A 19638-nucleotide genomic window follows, 5' to 3' on the forward strand; every position below is an offset into this window, starting at 1 on the left:
TTGCTACTCATAATATGATTGCAATTATATTTCTGTATGTGATAAAAACATCTGACAAACACACATAAAAACCAGAGGCCAGCAGATCATGTGAAAATATAATATTTGTGTCATTCTCAAAACTTTTGGCCATAACTGTACATTACGGCTCATTTCTTTGGTTTTCCTGTTTTTTTTTGTTCTCTATACAGACCCTTTTTGAGTCAGAACAGTCGGACCTGGGTCCCGCTCTGCCCTTATCCATGTTGAAGTCGTCTGACAAGGAAAGGTTTTGATACTAGACACAGGATAGGCCGTCCCAATTGGGTAGACCTTGTCGCGGCGGGATGGTTTTACACTTTTTTGATCAAAATAACCAAGCACCCTATGTTATTTCCATGCACTATTACTTATGACTAAGTGAGAGCTTCTTTATTTGCAGGGTGAATTGTAGTTTTCAATGACATAATTGACGATCATCTAAAGTACTGAGGGAAAAAAAAAACAAAAAAAAAAACTTAAAAAAAAGTCTTTGTTGGGTGCAAAAGAAATAAGTTTAGGTACACTTTTACTGCATTTGTATGTAATTAGCAATTATGCTGTTTTTATTATTTGCTAGTACAAATTCTAAAAAGCCGATAGAAAACCAAATAAGTTTATTCCAAGATGAAGACCCCAGTTATATCCACCTGTAAAATACCAATGCAATCACACAAAATAATACTGAAGACATAGAAATACCTGCAGGGTCACCAAGCACAGCATTCGCATTTTAACTCCCTGGAATAATAATTATTGTACACCAGATTAGTGAGGATATCACAGCTGCCGATGGCATCATCGCTTCAGCAGTTCTCTACAGGAAAGATCCCTTTTTTTTCTTTCCTTTCACCAATGATTTGTAATGGCCACTGGAAAAAGACTTATCAAAGCTGTAGGAAGAGATGAGAAGACTTTATCAAGAGTTTAGACTCCAGTCTTGGATCTATAAGCCCCCTTGGTTAAGGTGGCCCCTGAGTCAGAAAGTAACATCATTAACAGCCCTAGGTTTTCATCTTTTTGCCCTTATCCACTGGTTGGTGCAAAAGGGGCAAAAAGTCACAAGATTTTGCATTAACTTGCACCATAATGTGGTTTTCTGACGTAAATCCTAAAAGTTCATATAAGATGAACTCCGCAGCTGGAGCAACGTCTCACCCTCCGACGCGATGATATGTTGTCTAACCAGGGCGTGTCTCACCCAGCCTTTATTTTTCATACTTTACACATGATTTTATATTTTTCTTCTACCCGGGGCAAATTTTTGCCTTTTCGGCTCGTGATGCACTTAAGAGAAAAAAAAAACCTAAGACGTTCAGGCCAAAAAAAATGTAAGAAAAAGTGCAAATAGTGCGAAATTCTTATTGAGACTGACATAATCAGAAAAGAGGCAGTGACCATATCGCCATCCTCTCCATCCACGGTGGCCGGTGTATCTCATGGTCGGATGGCATTCGGAGCAGGGGTAATAGAAGATAACCAAAAGTTTATGGCGAGGCTCACCACGATCCAAGAACTAACGGTGAGGCCTTTCTCAGGAGGAGACACAGAGCATATGTGGCGCATGCAGTATAGAGAGGCCCATGTTAGCAGAATGCATGCAAAACCGTACCCGGATATGTAAAACACAAGGCACATTAAGTAATAGAAACACTCAAAAGTTTCCTAAAAGTCATAGAAATGCAGATAATGAAAATTGCAGAAGGTGGTCAATGCGTTCCTCCGAGGAAACTATTGGTGCTAAGAGCGCATCCTATAGGAATAGCTACCCTTAGGCGGCAGTGCAGTTTGCAGCAGTTCCAAAGATTTTTCACATCATCTGCATTTCATGCTTTATATGTTACTTTGGAGTATTTTTAGTACGTTTCCCGCTTATTTCGTATTCTACAATGCTAGGTGCTGATAGTCTGCTACGTAAACGTTTCAGGCTACAGCACTTTTCCGGGGACTTGCGGCACTCTGTACTAGAGTAATTGTGTTATATTGTGTCATCTATGCTTTCGCTGCAGTCCTGAGTAAGGGGATACATACGAGTCCTCTCCATTATAAGAAATTGGGTTATATTATATTACACCTTCTTATTTCCTCCATCTGACCAGGGGACACCTGTGAGACGGTTCTGCCCCGCAGTGACCCGACAGACATGATTTAAGGTGATGAGCTGCAGTGTGCGGTCACAGAACAGAGCACTTTGGGGGGTTCTGTCTCTGCGGGGGCTTCTTGGCACCCCCTCTTCATGGACTCTGCCTTGTGTTTGTTGTGCTGCGATACACTTGACAAGGAGTTCATGTAGTGCACTTGCTCGTAGCGCTTAGTTAGCTCTTCTCCGCATTCATACTGCAGTCGGCGTGCGCGTTTTGTATCCCAGTTTAAGTCCGTAGACAAAGCATCAAGATTCTGTTTCTGCACATCCTGGAAACATGGAGGCAAAATTGCAGACATTATAATGACAGCAGGGATTTTACGCAATGCAGGAACAGCTCCCGTCTGTCAAGTAACTGTACTCTCCAATAAACGCACAACTACAACTCTCAGCATGGCAGGGTAACGTAATACAATAGAGCCACCATCGCGGCTCCCACCCAATTTCTGAATGGAAGGTATGCCGCCGTTCAACTTCTAAATGTACTATTCAACTTTTCTTCATTCCTCAATTGAGCTATCACATAATTAAGAGGGGTATTCCCATCTTATAAAGTGATGGCATAACTCTAGAATATGCAGTGTCTATACGATCGGTCAACGTTCAATTCCGAGACCCCACTTATCCTAAGCAAAAAGGTAGAGCCGAAATATCACAGCAGCAAACATTACTGGGTACTACAGTTCAGCTCCCACTCACTTCAATAGAATCTGAGCTGAAGAATGGTCAATATATGTAGCCGTTATGTTCCTGATACATGTACATCCGGCTACCATGGGACCTGCAAACAGCTGATCAGTGAGGGTGGTGGGTGCTGGACCTCTATCATTCAGATACTGATGGCCAGTCCTACAGAGGGGGCATTAATATCCTGGACAAACTCTTTAGGAGCTGCCAAAATAAAGCCCCCTGATGAAGCAAGGGTGAAACGTACATTGGGGCACCAGCACCACATACCACACCGGTCTATTGGATATGTAAGTTATGTTATTTCCTTGCATATAAGACCCACCATACCATCTGTTTAGACATGCCAGAATCTTGCACTATGAAGCCCACCATTGTGTTACTCTGTTGACCCTACATTGTTACTAAATTGTTGAATGCAATAAAGTTTATACATTTTAGAGATTATATGCACAAATTGGTTCTTTTGGAAGTCTGGTGATGTTGCGCCAAAAGTGTCACCTGGTAAAGCGATCTCAGTACTCACTTCCAGCTGCTGATTGGATAAGCTGAGTTGTGGTGACGTCTTCTCCTTCAGTACCTTGATCACGTGGCTCGGGAGCTGGGTCTTCAGTTCTTCCAGTGCAGGCGCCTTGGAATCAGTGTCATCCACATTGGCTTTCTCTGAGATAAGAATAGAACATTTATTAATATAGTTTGATAGGAACAAACTTTAAAAAACAAAAGTCTGGTTCCTTTATATCGCTGCCTGAACCTTTATTCACAGCCTTTAAATAAAGCTGCAGCAGTTCCTTAGACTCCCGCTCTTCTGCCCTGCGGTCCAGCAGGTTCTGCAGAGTGTCCTGCAGCATTGCTGCCTGCCTGTCCGGTATTGCCATCTCCTTACAAAGCTCCTCAGTCTGAACATCGATAAGAGCCTAAAAGAGGGAGAGAGAAATATTTGACATTAGATTTCTGGCTGCCTGCGAACACCACTAGGGGGAGCATAATGAAAGCATTGGATCCATATGTGCTGACATCCCCCTAGTGGTAGCACCAGGATTATTTACAGCATCTGCACACGGGGCTGCAAATTAGTTGCTTATTTTTGCAGTGCCCTTGCCTAACAATGAAGTTTTACTGTGGAATTGATGCAGACTTTATCTATGCATTGCAAGGGTGAAGTCTGCATCAAACAATAAACACTTGTTGTTGCTTCCCCAAATGGTTCAGTCCGGTACTGGGAGTACAACTCCCACTGTTCTCATATTGATTACTGATAATTCCTCTCTGCTCTTGTAATTAGAAGACACCTACAGCTACACGGGATTACAAAATGAACAGTCAGCCACAGCTACAATTCAGAGACACGTATCAGACTGAAAAGGAAACAACAAATATAACGAAAATTAACAATGTTCCTTGATGCGATGGCGGCGTCAGAGGCAGAAGAACCTTACCTGATAGTCAGAGTCTGAAAACAGAACGATGTTGGCCAGGTTTTGATTCAGTTGTGCAGCCAATAATTTCCACTGCGGGCGCTCATTACTACTGTCCACATCATCCAACTCTTCTGACTCCTGAGCCATCCACATGGTGCCGCCATCTAAGAGAAAGCATCAGGATGGTGGGTGCTCGGTGCCCCTCGCGAGGGACCTACTACGCTAATAAGAGGCACCGATCACACACAGAACCGCTGCGCTAATAAGAGGCACCGATCACACACAGAACCGCTGCGCTAATAAGAGGCACCGATCACACACAGAACCGTTGCGCTAATAAGAGGCACGATCGGACACAGAACCGCTGCGCTAATAAGAAGAGGCACCGATCACACACAGAACCGCTGCGCTAATAAGAGGCAACGATCGGACACAGAACCGCTGCGCTAATAAGAGGCACCGATCACACACAGAACCGCTGCGCTAATAAGAGGCACCGATCACACACAGAACCGCTGCGCTAATAAGAAGAGGCACCGATCACACACAGAACCGCTGCGCTAATAAGAGGCACCGATCACACACAGAACCGCTGCGCTAATAAGAGGCACCGATCACACACAGAACCGCTGCGCTAATAAGAGGCACCGATCACACACAGAACCGCTGCGCTAATAAGAAGAGGCACCGATCACACACAGAACCGCTGCGCTAATAAGAAGAGGCACCGATCACACACAGAACCGCTGCGCTAATAAGAAGAGGCACCGATCACACACAGAACCGCTGCGCTAATAAGAAGAGGCACCGATCACACACAGAACCGCTGCGCTAATAAGAAGAGGCACCGATCACACACAGAACCGCTGCGCTAATAAGAAGAGGCACCGATCACACACAGAACCGCTGCGCTAATAAGAAGAGGCACCGATCACACACAGAACCGCTGCGCTAATAAGAAGAGGCACCGATCACACACAGAACCGCTGCGCTAATAAGAAGAGGCACCGATCACACACAGAACCACTGCGCTAATAAGAGGCACCGATCACACACACAGAACCGCTGCGCTAATAAGAAGAGGCACCGATCACACACACAGAACCGCTGCGCTAATAAGAAGAGGCACCGATCACACACACAGAACCGCTGCGCTAATAAGAGGCACCGATCACACACACAGAACGGCTGCGCTAATAAGAAGAGGCACCGATCACACACACAGAACGGCTGCGCTAATAAGAAGAGGCACCGATCACACACACAGAACCGCTGCGCTAATAAGAGGCACCGATCACACACACAGAACCGCTGCGCTAATAAGAGGCACCGATCACACACACAGAACCGCTGCGCTAATAAGAAGAGGCACCGATCACACACAGAACCGCTGTGCTAATAAGAGGCACCGATCACACACAGAACCGCTGCGCTAATAAGAAGAGGCACCGATCACACACACAACCGCTGCGCTAATAAGAAGAGGCACCGATCACACACAGAACCGCTGCGCTAATAAGAGGCACCGATCACACACAGAACCACTGCGCTAATAAGAGGCACTGATCACACACATTCTGGTACGCTCAATGCACCTGAGGGTTTAACTTGCAAACTTGTTTTTTTCTTTTGCAAAAAAGCTTAAAAAGAGGCCTTTTAGGGTGTGTGCACACGCTGTGGATCCGCAGCAGTTTTTGCTGCTGTGTACAGTACCATTATAACATATGGCAAACGAAAACCGCAGTGCAGACGGTATGGATTTTTCCGTGCAGTTTGAAACCTGCAGAAAGAATTGACATGTAAACTCTTTTCTGCGGATTCCGCTGCGGTTTGCCATCTCCTCCACAGATGATAAACCGCAGGGCTTCTGACCTGCAGATTTACCTGTGGATTTTAATAAATCCACGCAGAAAAATCCACAGAGCATTCCGCAGCGTGTGCACATACCCTTAATTTTATTATCAGCGGGGGGAGGTCCAACCTGTGAGACTCCCACTAGTGATGAGCGGGTATACTCGTTGCTCTGGTATTTTCCGAGCATGCTCGGGTGTCCTCCGAGTATTTTGGCGTGCTCGGAGATTTAGTTTCTGTCGAAGGTGCTGCATGATTTGTGGCTGCTGGACAGGCTGAATACATGTGAGGAATGCCTGTTTATTAGGAAAACTCCACATGTATTCAGCCTGTCTACAAGTCGCAAATTATACAGCTGTGTCGACAAACACTAAGGCTGTGTGCCCACATTGCGTTTAAGCGTTTCCGCCGCAGCAGAAACGCTTAAAAACGCTAGGGAAAATGCATGCCACGCATTACTATGGGATTCCGCAGTTGCTGTGCCAATGCTGCGGATTTTTACGCTGTGGAATCGCATGGTGGAAAAATCCACAGCATGTCCATTAATTTTGCGGAATCAGGGCGATTCTGCACCCATAGGATTGCATTGAAACGCTCACTTTACGCATGTGGCTATGCCCACCATGCGTAAAGTGAGTGCTTCATGTGCGGATGGTAACCAGGGTCTGGAGGAGAGGAGACTGTCCTCCAGGCCCTGGGTACCATATCCCTGTAAAAAATAGAATTAAAATAAAAAAAATAGGGATATACTCACCTTCTGATGGCCCCCGGAGTCCTCAGCGGAGCTGCCGGCAAGTTCCGTTCCCAGGCGTGCTTTGCGGGAATGACCTCTGATGACGTAGCAGTCACGACAGCTGCTTATCAGAGGTCATTCTCGCAAAGCACGCCTGGGAACAGAACTTGCCGGCAGCGCTGTTGAGGACTGGGATCGCCGCTGAGGAGATCGGGGGCCAACAGGAGGTGAGTATATCCCTATTTTTTATTACGGTATTATTTTTTACATTCTATCTTTTACTACTGATGCCGCATAGGCAGCATCTATAGTAAAAAGTTGGTCACACTTGGCAGGCACTAAGCTTGACGAGTGTGACCAACCTGTCCATCACTTTTCCAAGCAATGCTTCAAATCGCTTGGAAAGTGCTAGCATTCTGCAAGCTACAGTGGGGAAAAAAAGTATTTAGTCAGTCAGCAATAGTGCAAGTTCTACCACTTAAAAAGATGAGAGGCGTCTGTAATTTACATCATAGGTAGACCTCAACTATGGGAGACAAACTGAGAAAAAAAAAATCCAGAAAATCACATTGTCTGTTTTGTTTTCATTTTATTTGCATATTATGGTGGAAAATAAGTATTTGGTCAGAAACAAGCAATCAAGATTTCTGGCTCTCACAGACCTGTAACTTCTTCTTTAAGAGTCTCCTCTTTCCTCCACTCATTACCTGTAGTAATGGCACCTGTTTAAACTTGTTATCAGTATAAAAAGACACCTGTGCACACCCTCAAACAGTCTGACTCCAAACTCCACTATGGTGAAGACCAAAGAGCTGTCAAAGGACACCAGAAACAAAATTGTAGCCCTGCACCAGGCTGGGAAGACTGAATCTGCAATAGCCAACCAGCTTGGAGTGAAGAAATCAACTGTGGGAGCAATAATTAGAAAATGGAAGATATACAAGACCACTGAATCTCCCTCGATCTGGTGCTCCACGCAAAATCCCACCCCGTGGGGTCAGAATGATCACAAGAACGGTGAGCAAAAATCCCAGAACCACGCGGGGGGACCTAGTGAATGAACTGCAGAGAGCTGGGACCAATGTAACAAGGCCTACCATAAGTAACACACTACGCCACCATGGACTCAGATCCTGCAGTGCCAGATGTGTCCCACTGCTTAAGCCTGTACATGTCCGGGCCCGTCTGAAGTTTGCTAGAGAGCATTTGGATGATCCAGAGGAGTTTTGGGAGAATGTCCTATGGTCTGATGAAACCAAACTGGAACTGTTTTTTTAGAAACACAACTTGTCGTGTTTGGAGGAAAAAGAATACTGAGTTGCATCCATCAAACACCATACCTACTGTAAAGCATGGTGGTGGAAACATCATGCTTTGGGGCTGTTTCTCTGCAAAGGGGCCAGGACAACTGATCCGGGTACATGAAAGAATGAATGGGGCCATGTATCGTGAGATTTTGAGTGCAAACCTCCTTCCATCAGCAAGGGCATTGATGATGAAACGTGGCTGGGTCTTTCAACATGACAATGATCCAAAGCACACCGCCAGGGCAACGAAGGAGTGGCTTCGTAAGAAGCATTTCAAGGTCCTGGAGTGGCCTAGCCAGTCTCCAGATCTCAACCCTATAGAAAACCTTTGGAGGGAGTTGAAAGTCCGTGTTGCCAAGCGAAAAGCCAAAAACATCACTGCTCTAGAGGAGATCTGCATGGAGGAATGGGCCAACATACCAACAACAGTGTGTGGCAACCTTGTGAAGACTTACAGAAAACGTTTGACCTCTGTCATTGCCAACAAAGGATATATCACAAAGTATTGAGATGAAATTTTGTTTCTGACCAAATACTTATTTTCCACCATAATATGCAAATAAAATGAAAAAAAAACAGACAATGTGATTTTCTGGATTTTTTTTTTCTCAGTTTGTCTCCCATAGTTGAGGTCTACCTATGATGTAAATTACAGACGCCTCTCATCTTTTTAAGTGGTGGAACTTGCACTATTGCTGACTGACTAAATACTTTTTTTCCCCACTGTAAAACCGCTGGCAAAACACTTATGTTTTGAGGGAAAACGCATGTGAATTCCGTATGCGTTTTACCAGTGGCGGAGAGATGCGGAAATGCTGCGGACAATTCCGCAGCATTTCTGCAACGTGGGCACAAAGCCTAAATCTCCGAGCAAACCAAAATACTCGGAGATCACCCAAACATGCTCGAGGAGATCAGAGCAACGAGTATACTCACTCAGCACTAACGCCCACCAATCCAGGGAGTGCACACACAGCGGCTACTCGGCTATTCCCTATCCTTGTGAATAGTGATGACATGTGGGGGGGGGGGGGGGGGGGAGAGATCACAACTATGAAAGAAAGGAAGACAGATAGATCTCCAATATTATTGTGACAAAACATTCCAAACTGTATAAATAAAAAAAGTCCTTTCTAATACAGTTTGTTTTTTACCACTTCATCATTTTCAAGATTTCGGCTTGTTGTCAGTGAATGGAAGCAGTCAGGTTTCTGCGGAGTCACTGTGTGCAGGCAGCACAGAATGGAGGAGAATCATGGCGCTGGGGGCAGGTGGACGGCGTCCCAGAATTAAACATCACTTTTACACAAGCTGCAGCAATGCCTAGGTACAATAAGGGGCTCAGAGTCTGATGACGCGCTCCATGTCAGGTCCCCTTTACTACACCGGATGCTTCCTACACCCTCTTACCATTGGATTAGACTGTAACCAAAACTGAAGAAAGCCGACCCCATTATCCTGTCCCAATGTGTCCTGATTCTAAGATACATAAATATCAAACCTATAAAACAAACACCTCATCAAGATGGAAAAATATGATGTCCCCAAAATCCAGGAGGCAAACTCCGGACCAGGCCCAATGCTGCTCACAGGTGAAGGTTCGTCACTATTGTATCCAATCTGCAGAATGATCCAGGAGCAACACTCACCTCTATCCTCTTCATAGTTTATAGCAATGTATCAGTCAGGAATGGGTGGAGCTCTGCTCTGGATACTTTTGTGTTACATAGGTTGAAAAAAAGACCACGGTCCATCACGTTCAACCTTTCTCCACCAATTACACATTTTGTCACTAATTTAACTATGACCAGCAATGTTATGTGTACTGAGGAAATCATCCGGCCCTTTTTCACAAGCTGTTATAGTGTCGGACATTACTACCTCTGTGGTCGGCATCACATTCTGACTGCTCTAACTGGAAAGAACCCTTTCCTATTTAGGTGCCCCCTGGTCCTTGGTATGGTCATTGGAAGGAGTAAGTCATGTGCACATCCGCTGTACTGACTGCCCATGTATTTATACATATAAATCTGAGACTGCTTTTTTCTAGGCTAAATAAGACCAACTTTTCCTCATATGAGAGGCCTCCATCCCATGTAATAATCTAGTGATAATCTAGTAGGCACCTTTGCACCGACTAACTTCTGAATATCCTTTTTTTAAATGTGGAGCCCAAAACTGGATCCCATATTTTAGATATTGCTTCACAAGTGTTTTATAAAGGGGTAACAAGTGTAAAAAGAATTAGGCCAGAGCATGTATAACAAGAATAACCACTGAGCCATGAAAGATCTTGAAGATGTTGAGAAACTTTATTTTGCTGTGCTGGCCACTGCCCGGCTAGTAGCAGAGATGCCAGGAGGACTTCAGTATGTCTGCTCTCCTCATAGAGCAGGTGTTTCTATGACAGTGCACTGTAGGGTGCAACCTTCCTACAGTGGCGCGCCGTGCAGCATCCCCTCCCGCAGCGGCGCGCCATGCAGCCCCCCCACCTGCTTCTGACATTGATTTTTATGTTGTTATTTATCCTTAATTAGTCATCTGCATTTTTCACCACAACTTTCACCAAATTGTGGTAAAGAACAGCATTTTGTTTTAATCACAATAAAAAAAATATATGCCACGAACAAGAGGAGAAAAACAGTATAGAACAACATGAAATACAGCTGGGTGCAAGAGACACTTTTTTATGGAGGCATTTCCTTCAGTCCTTCTCATCTACTACACGGGCTGGGGGCAGTGGCCGCACTTCCTTCAGTCCTCCACTACAACACGGACGGGGGGCGGTGGCCGCATTTCCTTCAGTCCTCCACTACAACACGGGCGGGGGGCGGTGGCCGCATTTCCTTCAGTCCTCCACTACAACACGGGCGGGGGGCGGTGGCCGCATTTCCTTCAGTCCTCCACTACAACACGGGCGGGGGGCGGTGGCCGCATTTCCTTCAGTCCTCCACTACAACACGGGCGGGGGGCGGTGGCCGCATTTCCTTCAGTCCTCCACTACAACACGGGGGGGCAGTGGCCGCATTTCCTTAGGGCCTCCACTACTACATGGGGGCAGCGGCCGCACTTCCTTCAGTCCTTCGCTACTATATGGGGGCAGTGGCCGCATTTCCTTCAGTCCTTCTCCGTTACTACACAGGGGGCAGTGGCCGCACTTCCTTCACTCCTTCGCTACTATACGGGGGGCAGTGGCCGCATTTCCTTCACTACTATACGGGGGGCAGTGGCCGCATTTCCTTCAGTCCTTCGCTACTATACGGGGGCAGTGGCCGCATTTCCTTCAGTCCTTCTCCGTTACTACACGGGGGGCAGTGGCCGCACTTCCTTCAGTTCTCCACTACAACACGGGTGGGGGCAGTGGCGACATTTCCTTCAGTCCTTCTCTGTTACTACACGGGGGGCAGTGGCCGCACTTCCTTCACTCCTTCGCTACTATACAGGGGGCAGTGGCCGCATTTCCTTCAGTCCTTCGCTACTATACGGGGGCAGTGGCCGCATTTCCTTCAGTCCTTCGCTACTATACGGGGGCAGTGGCCGCATTTCCTTCAGTCCTTCGCTACTATACGGGGGCAGTGGCCGCATTTCCTTCAGTCCTTCGCTACTATACGGGGGCAGTGGCCGCATTTCCTTCAGTCCTTCTCCGTTACTACACGGGGGCAGTGGCCGCACTTCCTTCAGTCCTCCACTACAACACGGGTGGGGGCAGTGGCGACATTTCCTTCAGTCCTTCTCTGTTACTACACGGGGGTAGTGGCCGCACTTCCTTCACTCCTTCGCTACTATACGGGGGGAAGTGGCTGCATTTCCTTCAGTTCTTCGCTACTACACGGGTGGGAGCAGTGGCCGCATTTCCTTCAGTCCTCCACTACTACACGGGTGGGGGCAGTGGCGACATTTCCTTCAGTCCTTCTCTGTTACTACACGGGGGTAGTGGCCGCACTTCCTTCACTCCTCCACTACTACACGGGGGCAGTGGCCACACTTCCTTCAGTCCTCCACTACAACACGGGTGGGGGCAGTGGCGACATTTCCTTCAGTCCTTCTCTGTTACTACACGGGAGGCAGTGGCTGCATTTCCTTCAGTCCTTCGCTACTATACGGGGGCAGTGGCCGCATTTCCTTCAGTCCTTCTCCGTTACTACACGGGGGGCAGTGGCCGCACTTCCTTCAGTTCTCCACTACAACACGGGTGGGGGCAGTGGCGACATTTCCTTCAGTCCTTCTCTGTTACTACACGGGGGGCAGTGGCCGCACTTCCTTCACTCCTTCGCTACTATACAGGGGGCAGTGGCCGCATTTCCTTCAGTCCTTCGCTACTATACGGGGGCAGTGGCCGCATTTCCTTCAGTCCTTCGCTACTATACGGGGGCAGTGGCCGCATTTCCTTCAGTCCTTCGCTACTATACGGGGGCAGTGGCCGCATTTCCTTCAGTCCTTCGCTACTATACGGGGGCAGTGGCCGCATTTCCTTCAGTCCTTCTCCGTTACTACACGGGGGCAGTGGCCGCACTTCCTTCAGTCCTCCACTACAACACGGGTGGGGGCAGTGGCGACATTTCCTTCAGTCCTTCTCTGTTACTACACGGGGGTAGTGGCCGCACTTCCTTCACTCCTCCACTACTACACGGGGGCAGTGGCCGCACTTCCTTCAATCCTCCACTACAACACGGGTGGGGGCAGTGGCGACATTTCCTTCAGTCCTTCTCTGTTACTACACGGGGGTAGTGGCCGCACTTCCTTCACTCCTTCGCTACTATACGGGGGGAAGTGGCTGCATTTCCTTCAGTTCTTCGCTACTACACGGGTGGGGGCAGTGGCCGCATTTCCTTCAGTCCTCCACTACTACACGGGTGGGGGCAGTGGCGACATTTCCTTCAGTCCTTCTCTGTTACTACACGGGGGTAGTGGCCGCACTTCCTTCACTCCTCCACTACTACACGGGGGCAGTGGCCGCACTTCCTTCAGTCCTCCACTACAACACGGGTGGGGGCAGTGGCGACATTTCCTTCAGTCCTTCTCTGTTACTACACGGGAGGCAGTGGCTGCATTTCCTTCAGTCCTTCGCTACTAAACGGGGGGCAGTGGCTGCATTTCCTTCAGTCCTTCGCTACTACACGGGTGGGGGCAGTGGCCGCATTTCCTTCAGTCCTCCACTACTACACGGGGGGGCCAGTGGCGACATTTCCTTCAGTCCTTCGCTACTATACGGGGGCAATGGCCGCCCTTCAGAGAGCTTTTACATAGCAAAACAACAAAATTAAATAACACTTTGGATACACAGCTTACATAACATTATCGATGAGTATATTAATCCTGAAATACTCTGCGCTCCACGAGGACCCTGCTTTTCACTTCACATCATGTGCAGCCCTCTCCTCACCATTACAGATCTCTATATCCTACAAGAGCAGCACTTTTGCCTCCTGAAACACTCTGTGCTGCTGCTCCCTGTCAGAATATTGCTGACATCGCCATGTGCCTCCTCTCCGCGCTGCACCTTCTAGAGGGGCGATGTCGCCTTTACAGCGCCCACCACATACCTATCTGGCATGGAGACCATTTCTGGTTTCCGGTGAGCAGAACGAACTCTGTATTTTCAGGCAAGCAGAGGAAGTAGTCCTTATCCTCTACGATCGTCCCATCATCCGCCAGCACCAGTGTGACCGAGGCACTGGGGTCGACGTTCAGCTGTTTCACGGCTAATAAAGACAAGGCCGGGGATCAATACAAAATATAGTCAGATTGCAAATTAACATTCGTGCCCCCTATATATTGTGCCTCCCCAAACTGCTGCAAAACTATCATTCTCACCTGCCAGAGCATGCTGGGAGTTGTAGTTTTGCAGCAGATAACAGGGAATAGGAGCACACAAGCAACATCAAAAATATGTGCCCCTTTAAGAAGGGACCGGCGTTGCACGCTGGGGCTTGTAGTTCTCCGGCAGAGGCCGCTCTCACCCTTGTTACTTAGCTCCTTCAGGGAGGAGGCCGCGACCCCGTACTTTTCTTTTGCCCCCTTCACTCTGACCAAGAATCGCTTCATGCCTGCACAGCCGTTCTCACGGAGGAAACCGCCCCCTTACTAGCAGTCGCTTCCGCATTCCCGGCCACAAAGCATGACGGGAGTGGTAGTTCCAGGGATTCGTTAACCCATTCACCGACAAACAGAAATTATACTTGTAGACTAAGTGTGTTTGGGTATTTTTTTATTTGCTAATGTCCTGGGTAGAACTACAAGTCACAGCAAGTCATTATAGAGAAAACAATCATCCGTAGTAATCACAATCCGATGTATAAAGTGTGAGACTGGATCAGGAGACTCGATGATCGACTACTCGGGCCCGACTGAGCGCGGCAGGGCGATAGTGTTCACTCTGCGCTCGGCTGCTCGGGGCTGGGAAAATGGCCTCCTCGGATCAGGCTGAGCCTCCTGTGCAGGTGAGCGCGGGGTCTGTCCTGGGGGGTGCGGGCGGGGCGGTCACCGGGCCAGGGCTCCTGTCACTGCTGCCCCCGGGAAGATGGAGGGAGGCCGGCACCTGTCACCCCCCCCAACACACACAGCCTGAGCCCCCTCCACTGTTATATCACCACCTGTATAATGTGCCCCTGAGCCCCCTCCTCAGTTATATCAGCCCCGGGTAAAATGTGTCCCTGTATAATGAGCCCCAACCTCGATTATATCACCCCCTGTATAATGAGCCCCCTCCTCGGTTATATCACCCCCTGTGTTATGGGCCCCTGAGTCTCCTCCTCAGTTATATTACACCCTAAAGAATGAGACCCCCTATCCAGATATATTACCCCCTGTATAATGAGCCCCCTCCTCAGTTATATTTCCCCCTATACAATGAGCCCCCTACGTGGTTTTATTATGCCCTATAATGAGCCCCTCCTTGGTTATATTACCTCCTGTATAGTGAGCCCCCTCCTTGGTTATATTACCCCTTGTATAGTAAGCCCCCTCCTCAGTTATATTATGCCCTATATAATGAGCTCCTTCCTCGGTTATATTACCCCTGTATAATGAGCGCCCTCATCGGTTATATTACCCCTGTATAATGAGCCCTGTCTTTGGTTATATTACCCCCTGTGTAGTGAGCCCCGTCCTTGGTTATATTATCCCCTGTGTAGTGAGCCCCGTCCTTGGTTATATTACCCCCTGTGTAGTGAGCCCCGTCCTTGGTTATATTACCCCCTGTGTAGTGAGCCCCCTCCTTTGTTATATTACCACCTGTAATATGAGCCCCCTCCTCGGTTATATTACCCCCTATGGAGTGATCCCTGTCTTTGGTTATATTACCCCCTGTGTAGTGAGTCCCCTCCTCGGTTATATTACCCCCTGTGTAGTGAGCCCCGTCTTTGGTTATATTACCCCCTGTGTAGTGAGCCCCGTCTTTGGTTATATTACCCCCTGTGTAGTGAGCCCCGTCCTTGGTTATATTATCCCCTGTTTGGTGAGCCCCGTCCTTGGTTATATTACCCCCTATGTAGTGAGCCCCCTCTTTGGTTATATTACCCCCTGTGTAGTGAGCCCCCTCTTTGGTTATATTACCCCCTGTGTAGTGAGCCCCCTCCTTGGTTATATTACCCCCTGTGTAGTGAGCCCCCTCCTTGGTTATATTACCACCTGTAATATGAGCCCCCTCCTCGGATATATTACCCCCTATGGAGTGAGCCCCGTCTTTGGTTATATTACCCCCTGTGTAGTGAGCCCCGTCTTTGGTTATATTACCCCCTGTGTAGTGAGTCCCCTCCTCGGTTATATTACCCCCTGTGTAGTGAGCCCCGTCCTTGGTTATATTACCTCCTGTGTAGTGAGCCCCCTCCTTGGTTATATTACCACCTGTATAATGAGCCCCCTCCTCGGTTATATTACCCCCTATGGAGTGAGCCTCGTCTTTGGTTGTAGTGAGCCCCGTCTTTGGTTATATTACCCCCTGTGTAGTGAGCCCCCTCCTCGATTATATTACCCCCTGTGTAGTGAGCCCCCTCCTTGGTTATATTACCACCTGTATAATGAGCCCCCTCCTCGGTTATATTACCCCCTATGGAGTGAGCCCCGTCTTTGGTTATATTACCCCCTGTGTAGTGAGCCCCGTCTTTGGTTATATTACCCCCTGTGTAGTGAGCCCCGTCTTTGGTTATATTACCCCCTGTGTAGTGAGCCCCCTCCTCGGTTATATTACCCCCTGTGTAGTGAGCCCCGTCCTTGGTTATATTACCCCCTGTATAATGAGCCCCCTCCTTGGTTATATTACCCCTTGTATAGTAAACCCCCTCCTCAGATATATTATGCCCTATATAATCTCCTTCCTCGGTTATATTACCCCCTATGTAGTGAGCCCCCTCATCGGTTATATTACCCCTGTATAATGAGCCCCCTCCTTGGTTATTTTACCCGCTGTGTAGTGAGCCCCCTCCTTGGTTATATTACCCCCTATGTAGTGAGCCCCATTCTTGGTTATATTACCCCCTATGTAGTGAGCCCCATTCTTGGTTATATTACCCCCTGTGTAGTGAGCCCCGTTCTTGGTTATATTACCCCCTGTGTAGTGAGCCCCCACCTTGGTTATATTACCCCCTGTGTAGTGAGCCCCCTCCTTGGTTATATTACCACCTGTATAATGAGCCCCCTCCTCGGTTATATTACCCCCCTGTATGATTTGTCCCTTGTAGCTCTGCAGTGTACAGCTGTCATCTACTGCTGCAGGGGGGGCTTTGAGGCCCCTCTAAGGCAGCTTTTTGTGGAATATCTTTCTTTTACAGATTTAATCCAAATATGCATTTTTTTTCCAGTTTTCTCCCCTCATTCGTTCTTTGCCTTGGGGTGTATTGTGACTTCTGTGTCCCCCACCTCCCATCCTCCCCTCAGATAAGATGTTTGCTCTCTTGCATCACACGGATATTGTACCTTCAGACTCGCTCCGACCTTCGTCCTCTGACCCTCATTTACTCCCAGTGGTGCAGCCTGCAATGCTGCTACAGAAATGCTTGCATTAACGGGATTGTCCAGGATGAGAAATAAAAGGCTGCCACCTCCTGCCGTGGATTTTGTCTGGCTCTGCAACTCGGCTTTTCGCAGGGTTTATTAGAGAAAGCAGCCTTGTTTTTTTCATAATCTTAGACATGTCCTTTAAATACAGAAGATTGTTGATAACTGGGTATATTTTACAATAAAGAAATGTTCTGCCCATTCAGCTATGGTTTATTTCCCATTCCCTGTTTTCTGTCAGTGAGGAATAAGCTGTTTCTTCCTAACCCCTGGCCCAGGCAGTGCCGGTTACCAGTCCAGATGCCAGTCTGCTCTAGTCACAGTCTCTGTAGACATCCTCCTTCACATCTGACATTCACGGACCTATAGAAGACCTTTGTGTTTGGGTCTGGAGACCCGCGGTCTGTGCTCGGACCATCCATGTCGGACGTGTGACGTTGGCATAATGCAGTGTACCTGCGCTGATACATTGGAAGAAACGCTGGACAAATGAGATATTGAACCTAGAAGTTTGTCTACATTGTCTGCAAGTGTAACAAACTCTCAGCTCTGCCAACTATCAGGCCTTGTAGTCTGGGGATGTACGAAACATATTCTTCACTGACAGCAAGCAGCTATTTTGAAAATGTTAGGAAATGGAGTCACGCAGTATATTAGGAAGATCTGGGCCTAATGTAATCTTTCCGTCAGCCCTGAAGGTTGCTGTTTATCTGGAGATCAGCGGCATTGGAGCAGTAAGCTGCCGATCTCCTCTTGCCTGTTTATGAGGCTCTCATTCTTTGTTCTCTCCCCTGAGATTTTCTTTTTTTTTTTATATATATAGAGCGGATCCTTGCTGGGAAATGAGAAGAGAGTTCCCCGGGAGCAGCTGGTGAGTGACAGGAGGAGCGCTGTACTTTTCTAAACTTTTAGCCTATGAAATATTAGGAGCCTCTGTCAGTTCTGCTCTGTTCCTTTTATGTGCTCGTGATTTAGATGTTTACTCATGAGTCGTTTATATGTAAAGTTATGGAAATCTATCTAGAATCTATAAAAAGTTGACTCTTCCATGAGACGCCGCTATGACTTCTTATTTCACGGCAGTGTCAAATCCCAGGTGTGTGGACTGTGCGTTTGTGCAATGTTGCTGCATTTCTGTAAATTAAGACCTTGCACCATTTTTGCTCCAGCCTATAAACTGTGCTGCTGCGGCCTGAAGAGAATCAAAGACTTCCACAAAAGATATTTTGATAGACATATATCTGCAGATACAATCTTCATACATTACTGATCCTGAGTTACATCATGTATTATACCCCAGAGCTGCACTCACTATTCTGCTGGTGCAGTCACTGTGTACATACATTACTGATCCTGAGTTACCTCCTGTATTATACTCCAGAGCTGCACTCACTATTCTGCTGGTGCAGTCACTGTGTACATACATTACATTACTGATCCAGAGTTACCTCCTGTATTACACTCCAGAGCTGCACTCACTGTTCTGCTGGTGCAGTCACTGTGTGCATACATTACATTACTGTTCCTGAGTTACATCCTGTATTATACTCCAGAGCTGCACTCACTATTCTGCTGGTGCAGTCACTGTGTAAATACATTACTGATCCAGATTTACCTCCTGTATTACACTCCAGAGCTGCACTCACTGTTCTGCTGGTGCACTCTCTGTGTATATACATTACATTACTGATCCTGAGTTATATCCTGTATTATACTCCAGAGCTGCCTTCACTATTCTGCTCTTGGATTTGTACTGTGTTTTTATGATACCTGATGAAGGATATACACTGTATCCGAAACGCGTTGTATCTCTTTTTTTAACCTATGAAATAAAAAAATATGGAATATCATCTTTGGATGTGAGTCCTGGGAAGCGCTGCCGTTTATGGGCTGGATGTGTTTTTCTTGATTTACTCATCCTGTGTGAGCCTGAACCTGGCTCTTTCACTTGGATCCACCCGAGGCAAGCTGCAAGCCCTGTCTTCTGAGAAGTATCCCAAAAGGAAGGATTTTTGAGGATACATAATCCAAAGCTATATTAGTCTTCTATCAGGTGAGTGCATAAAATTGTGCACCCTTTAAAGACTACAATATTGTGTTTACGCACTTAGGGCGCCGCAAATTCTCTGTTCTTCTCTCCCAAACAGGGGTTTTTTTGCACAATGTTTTAACTCAGGAAGAGTTCAGAAATCAATATTTTGTGGAATAACCATGATTTTTAATCACAGCTTTCATGTGTCTTGGCATGCTTTCCACCAGTCTTTCACACTGCTTTTGGGTGACCTTATGCCACTCCTGGTACAAAAATGTAAGCAGTTCTACTTTGATGGCTTGTGACTATCCCTCTTCCTCTTGATTACATTCCAGAGGCTTTCAATAGGGTTCAGGTCTGGAGATTGGGCTGGCCATGACAGGGATTTGATGTGGTGGTCCTTCATCCACACATTGATTGACCTAGCTGTGCGGCATGGCGCATTGTCTTGC

General features: G+C 47.3%; 2 protein-coding genes across 3 annotated transcripts in view; one reads left to right on the top strand and one right to left on the bottom strand.

Annotated features, from left to right (window-relative positions):
• Positions 1-620: 620 nt before the first annotated feature.
• Positions 621-14262, bottom strand: DFFA (DNA fragmentation factor subunit alpha). The gene is made up of 6 exons (XM_073585023.1): positions 14121-14262; positions 13704-13862; positions 4288-4433; positions 3603-3765; positions 3375-3511; positions 621-2430 (listed from the first exon to the last, which is right to left on the bottom strand). Exons 1-6 carry the CDS (start codon positions 14203-14205, stop codon positions 2167-2169), a joined length of 954 nt encoding a protein of 317 aa, XP_073441124.1. The 5' UTR covers positions 14206-14262; the 3' UTR covers positions 621-2166.
• PEX14 (peroxisomal biogenesis factor 14) overlaps positions 14242-19638 on the top strand; it is a 113149-nt gene continuing 107752 nt past the window's right edge. Inside the window, exons 1-2 of one of the 2 annotated variants that reach the window (XM_073585021.1) lie at positions 14242-14600; positions 17978-18025. In XM_073585021.1, the coding sequence (XP_073441122.1) occupies positions 14565-14600; positions 17978-18025 (84 nt within the window). In that variant the 5' untranslated portion in view covers positions 14242-14564. Of the gene's footprint in view, positions 14601-16827; positions 17889-17977; positions 18026-19638 lie in introns of those variants that run through there. The other variant, XM_073585020.1, reaches the window with a different exon arrangement.

This window comes from Dendrobates tinctorius, unplaced genomic scaffold (assembly GCF_039654945.1).
Source record: "Dendrobates tinctorius isolate UK_male_01 unplaced genomic scaffold, ASM3965494v1 ptg000086l, whole genome shotgun sequence".
In the NCBI taxonomy this organism is placed as follows: Eukaryota; Metazoa; Chordata; class Amphibia; order Anura; family Dendrobatidae; genus Dendrobates; species Dendrobates tinctorius.

What these genes read in the sequence shown, in the direction of transcription:
- DFFA (XM_073585023.1), bottom strand. Translation starts at nt 14,205, where the DNA reads ATGAAGCGATTCTTGGTCAGAGTGAAGGGGGCAAAAGAAAAGTACGGG. An exon ending in GAAGGAGCTAAGTAACAAGG is followed by an intron (nt 13,863 to 14,120) that starts GTGAGAGCGGCC and finishes TGTCTTTATTAG; the next exon opens with CCGTGAAACAGCTGAACGTC. An exon ending in TTTAAAGGCTGTGAATAAAG is followed by an intron (nt 3,512 to 3,602) that starts GTTCAGGCAGCG and finishes TTCTTATCTCAG; the next exon opens with AGAAAGCCAATGTGGATGAC.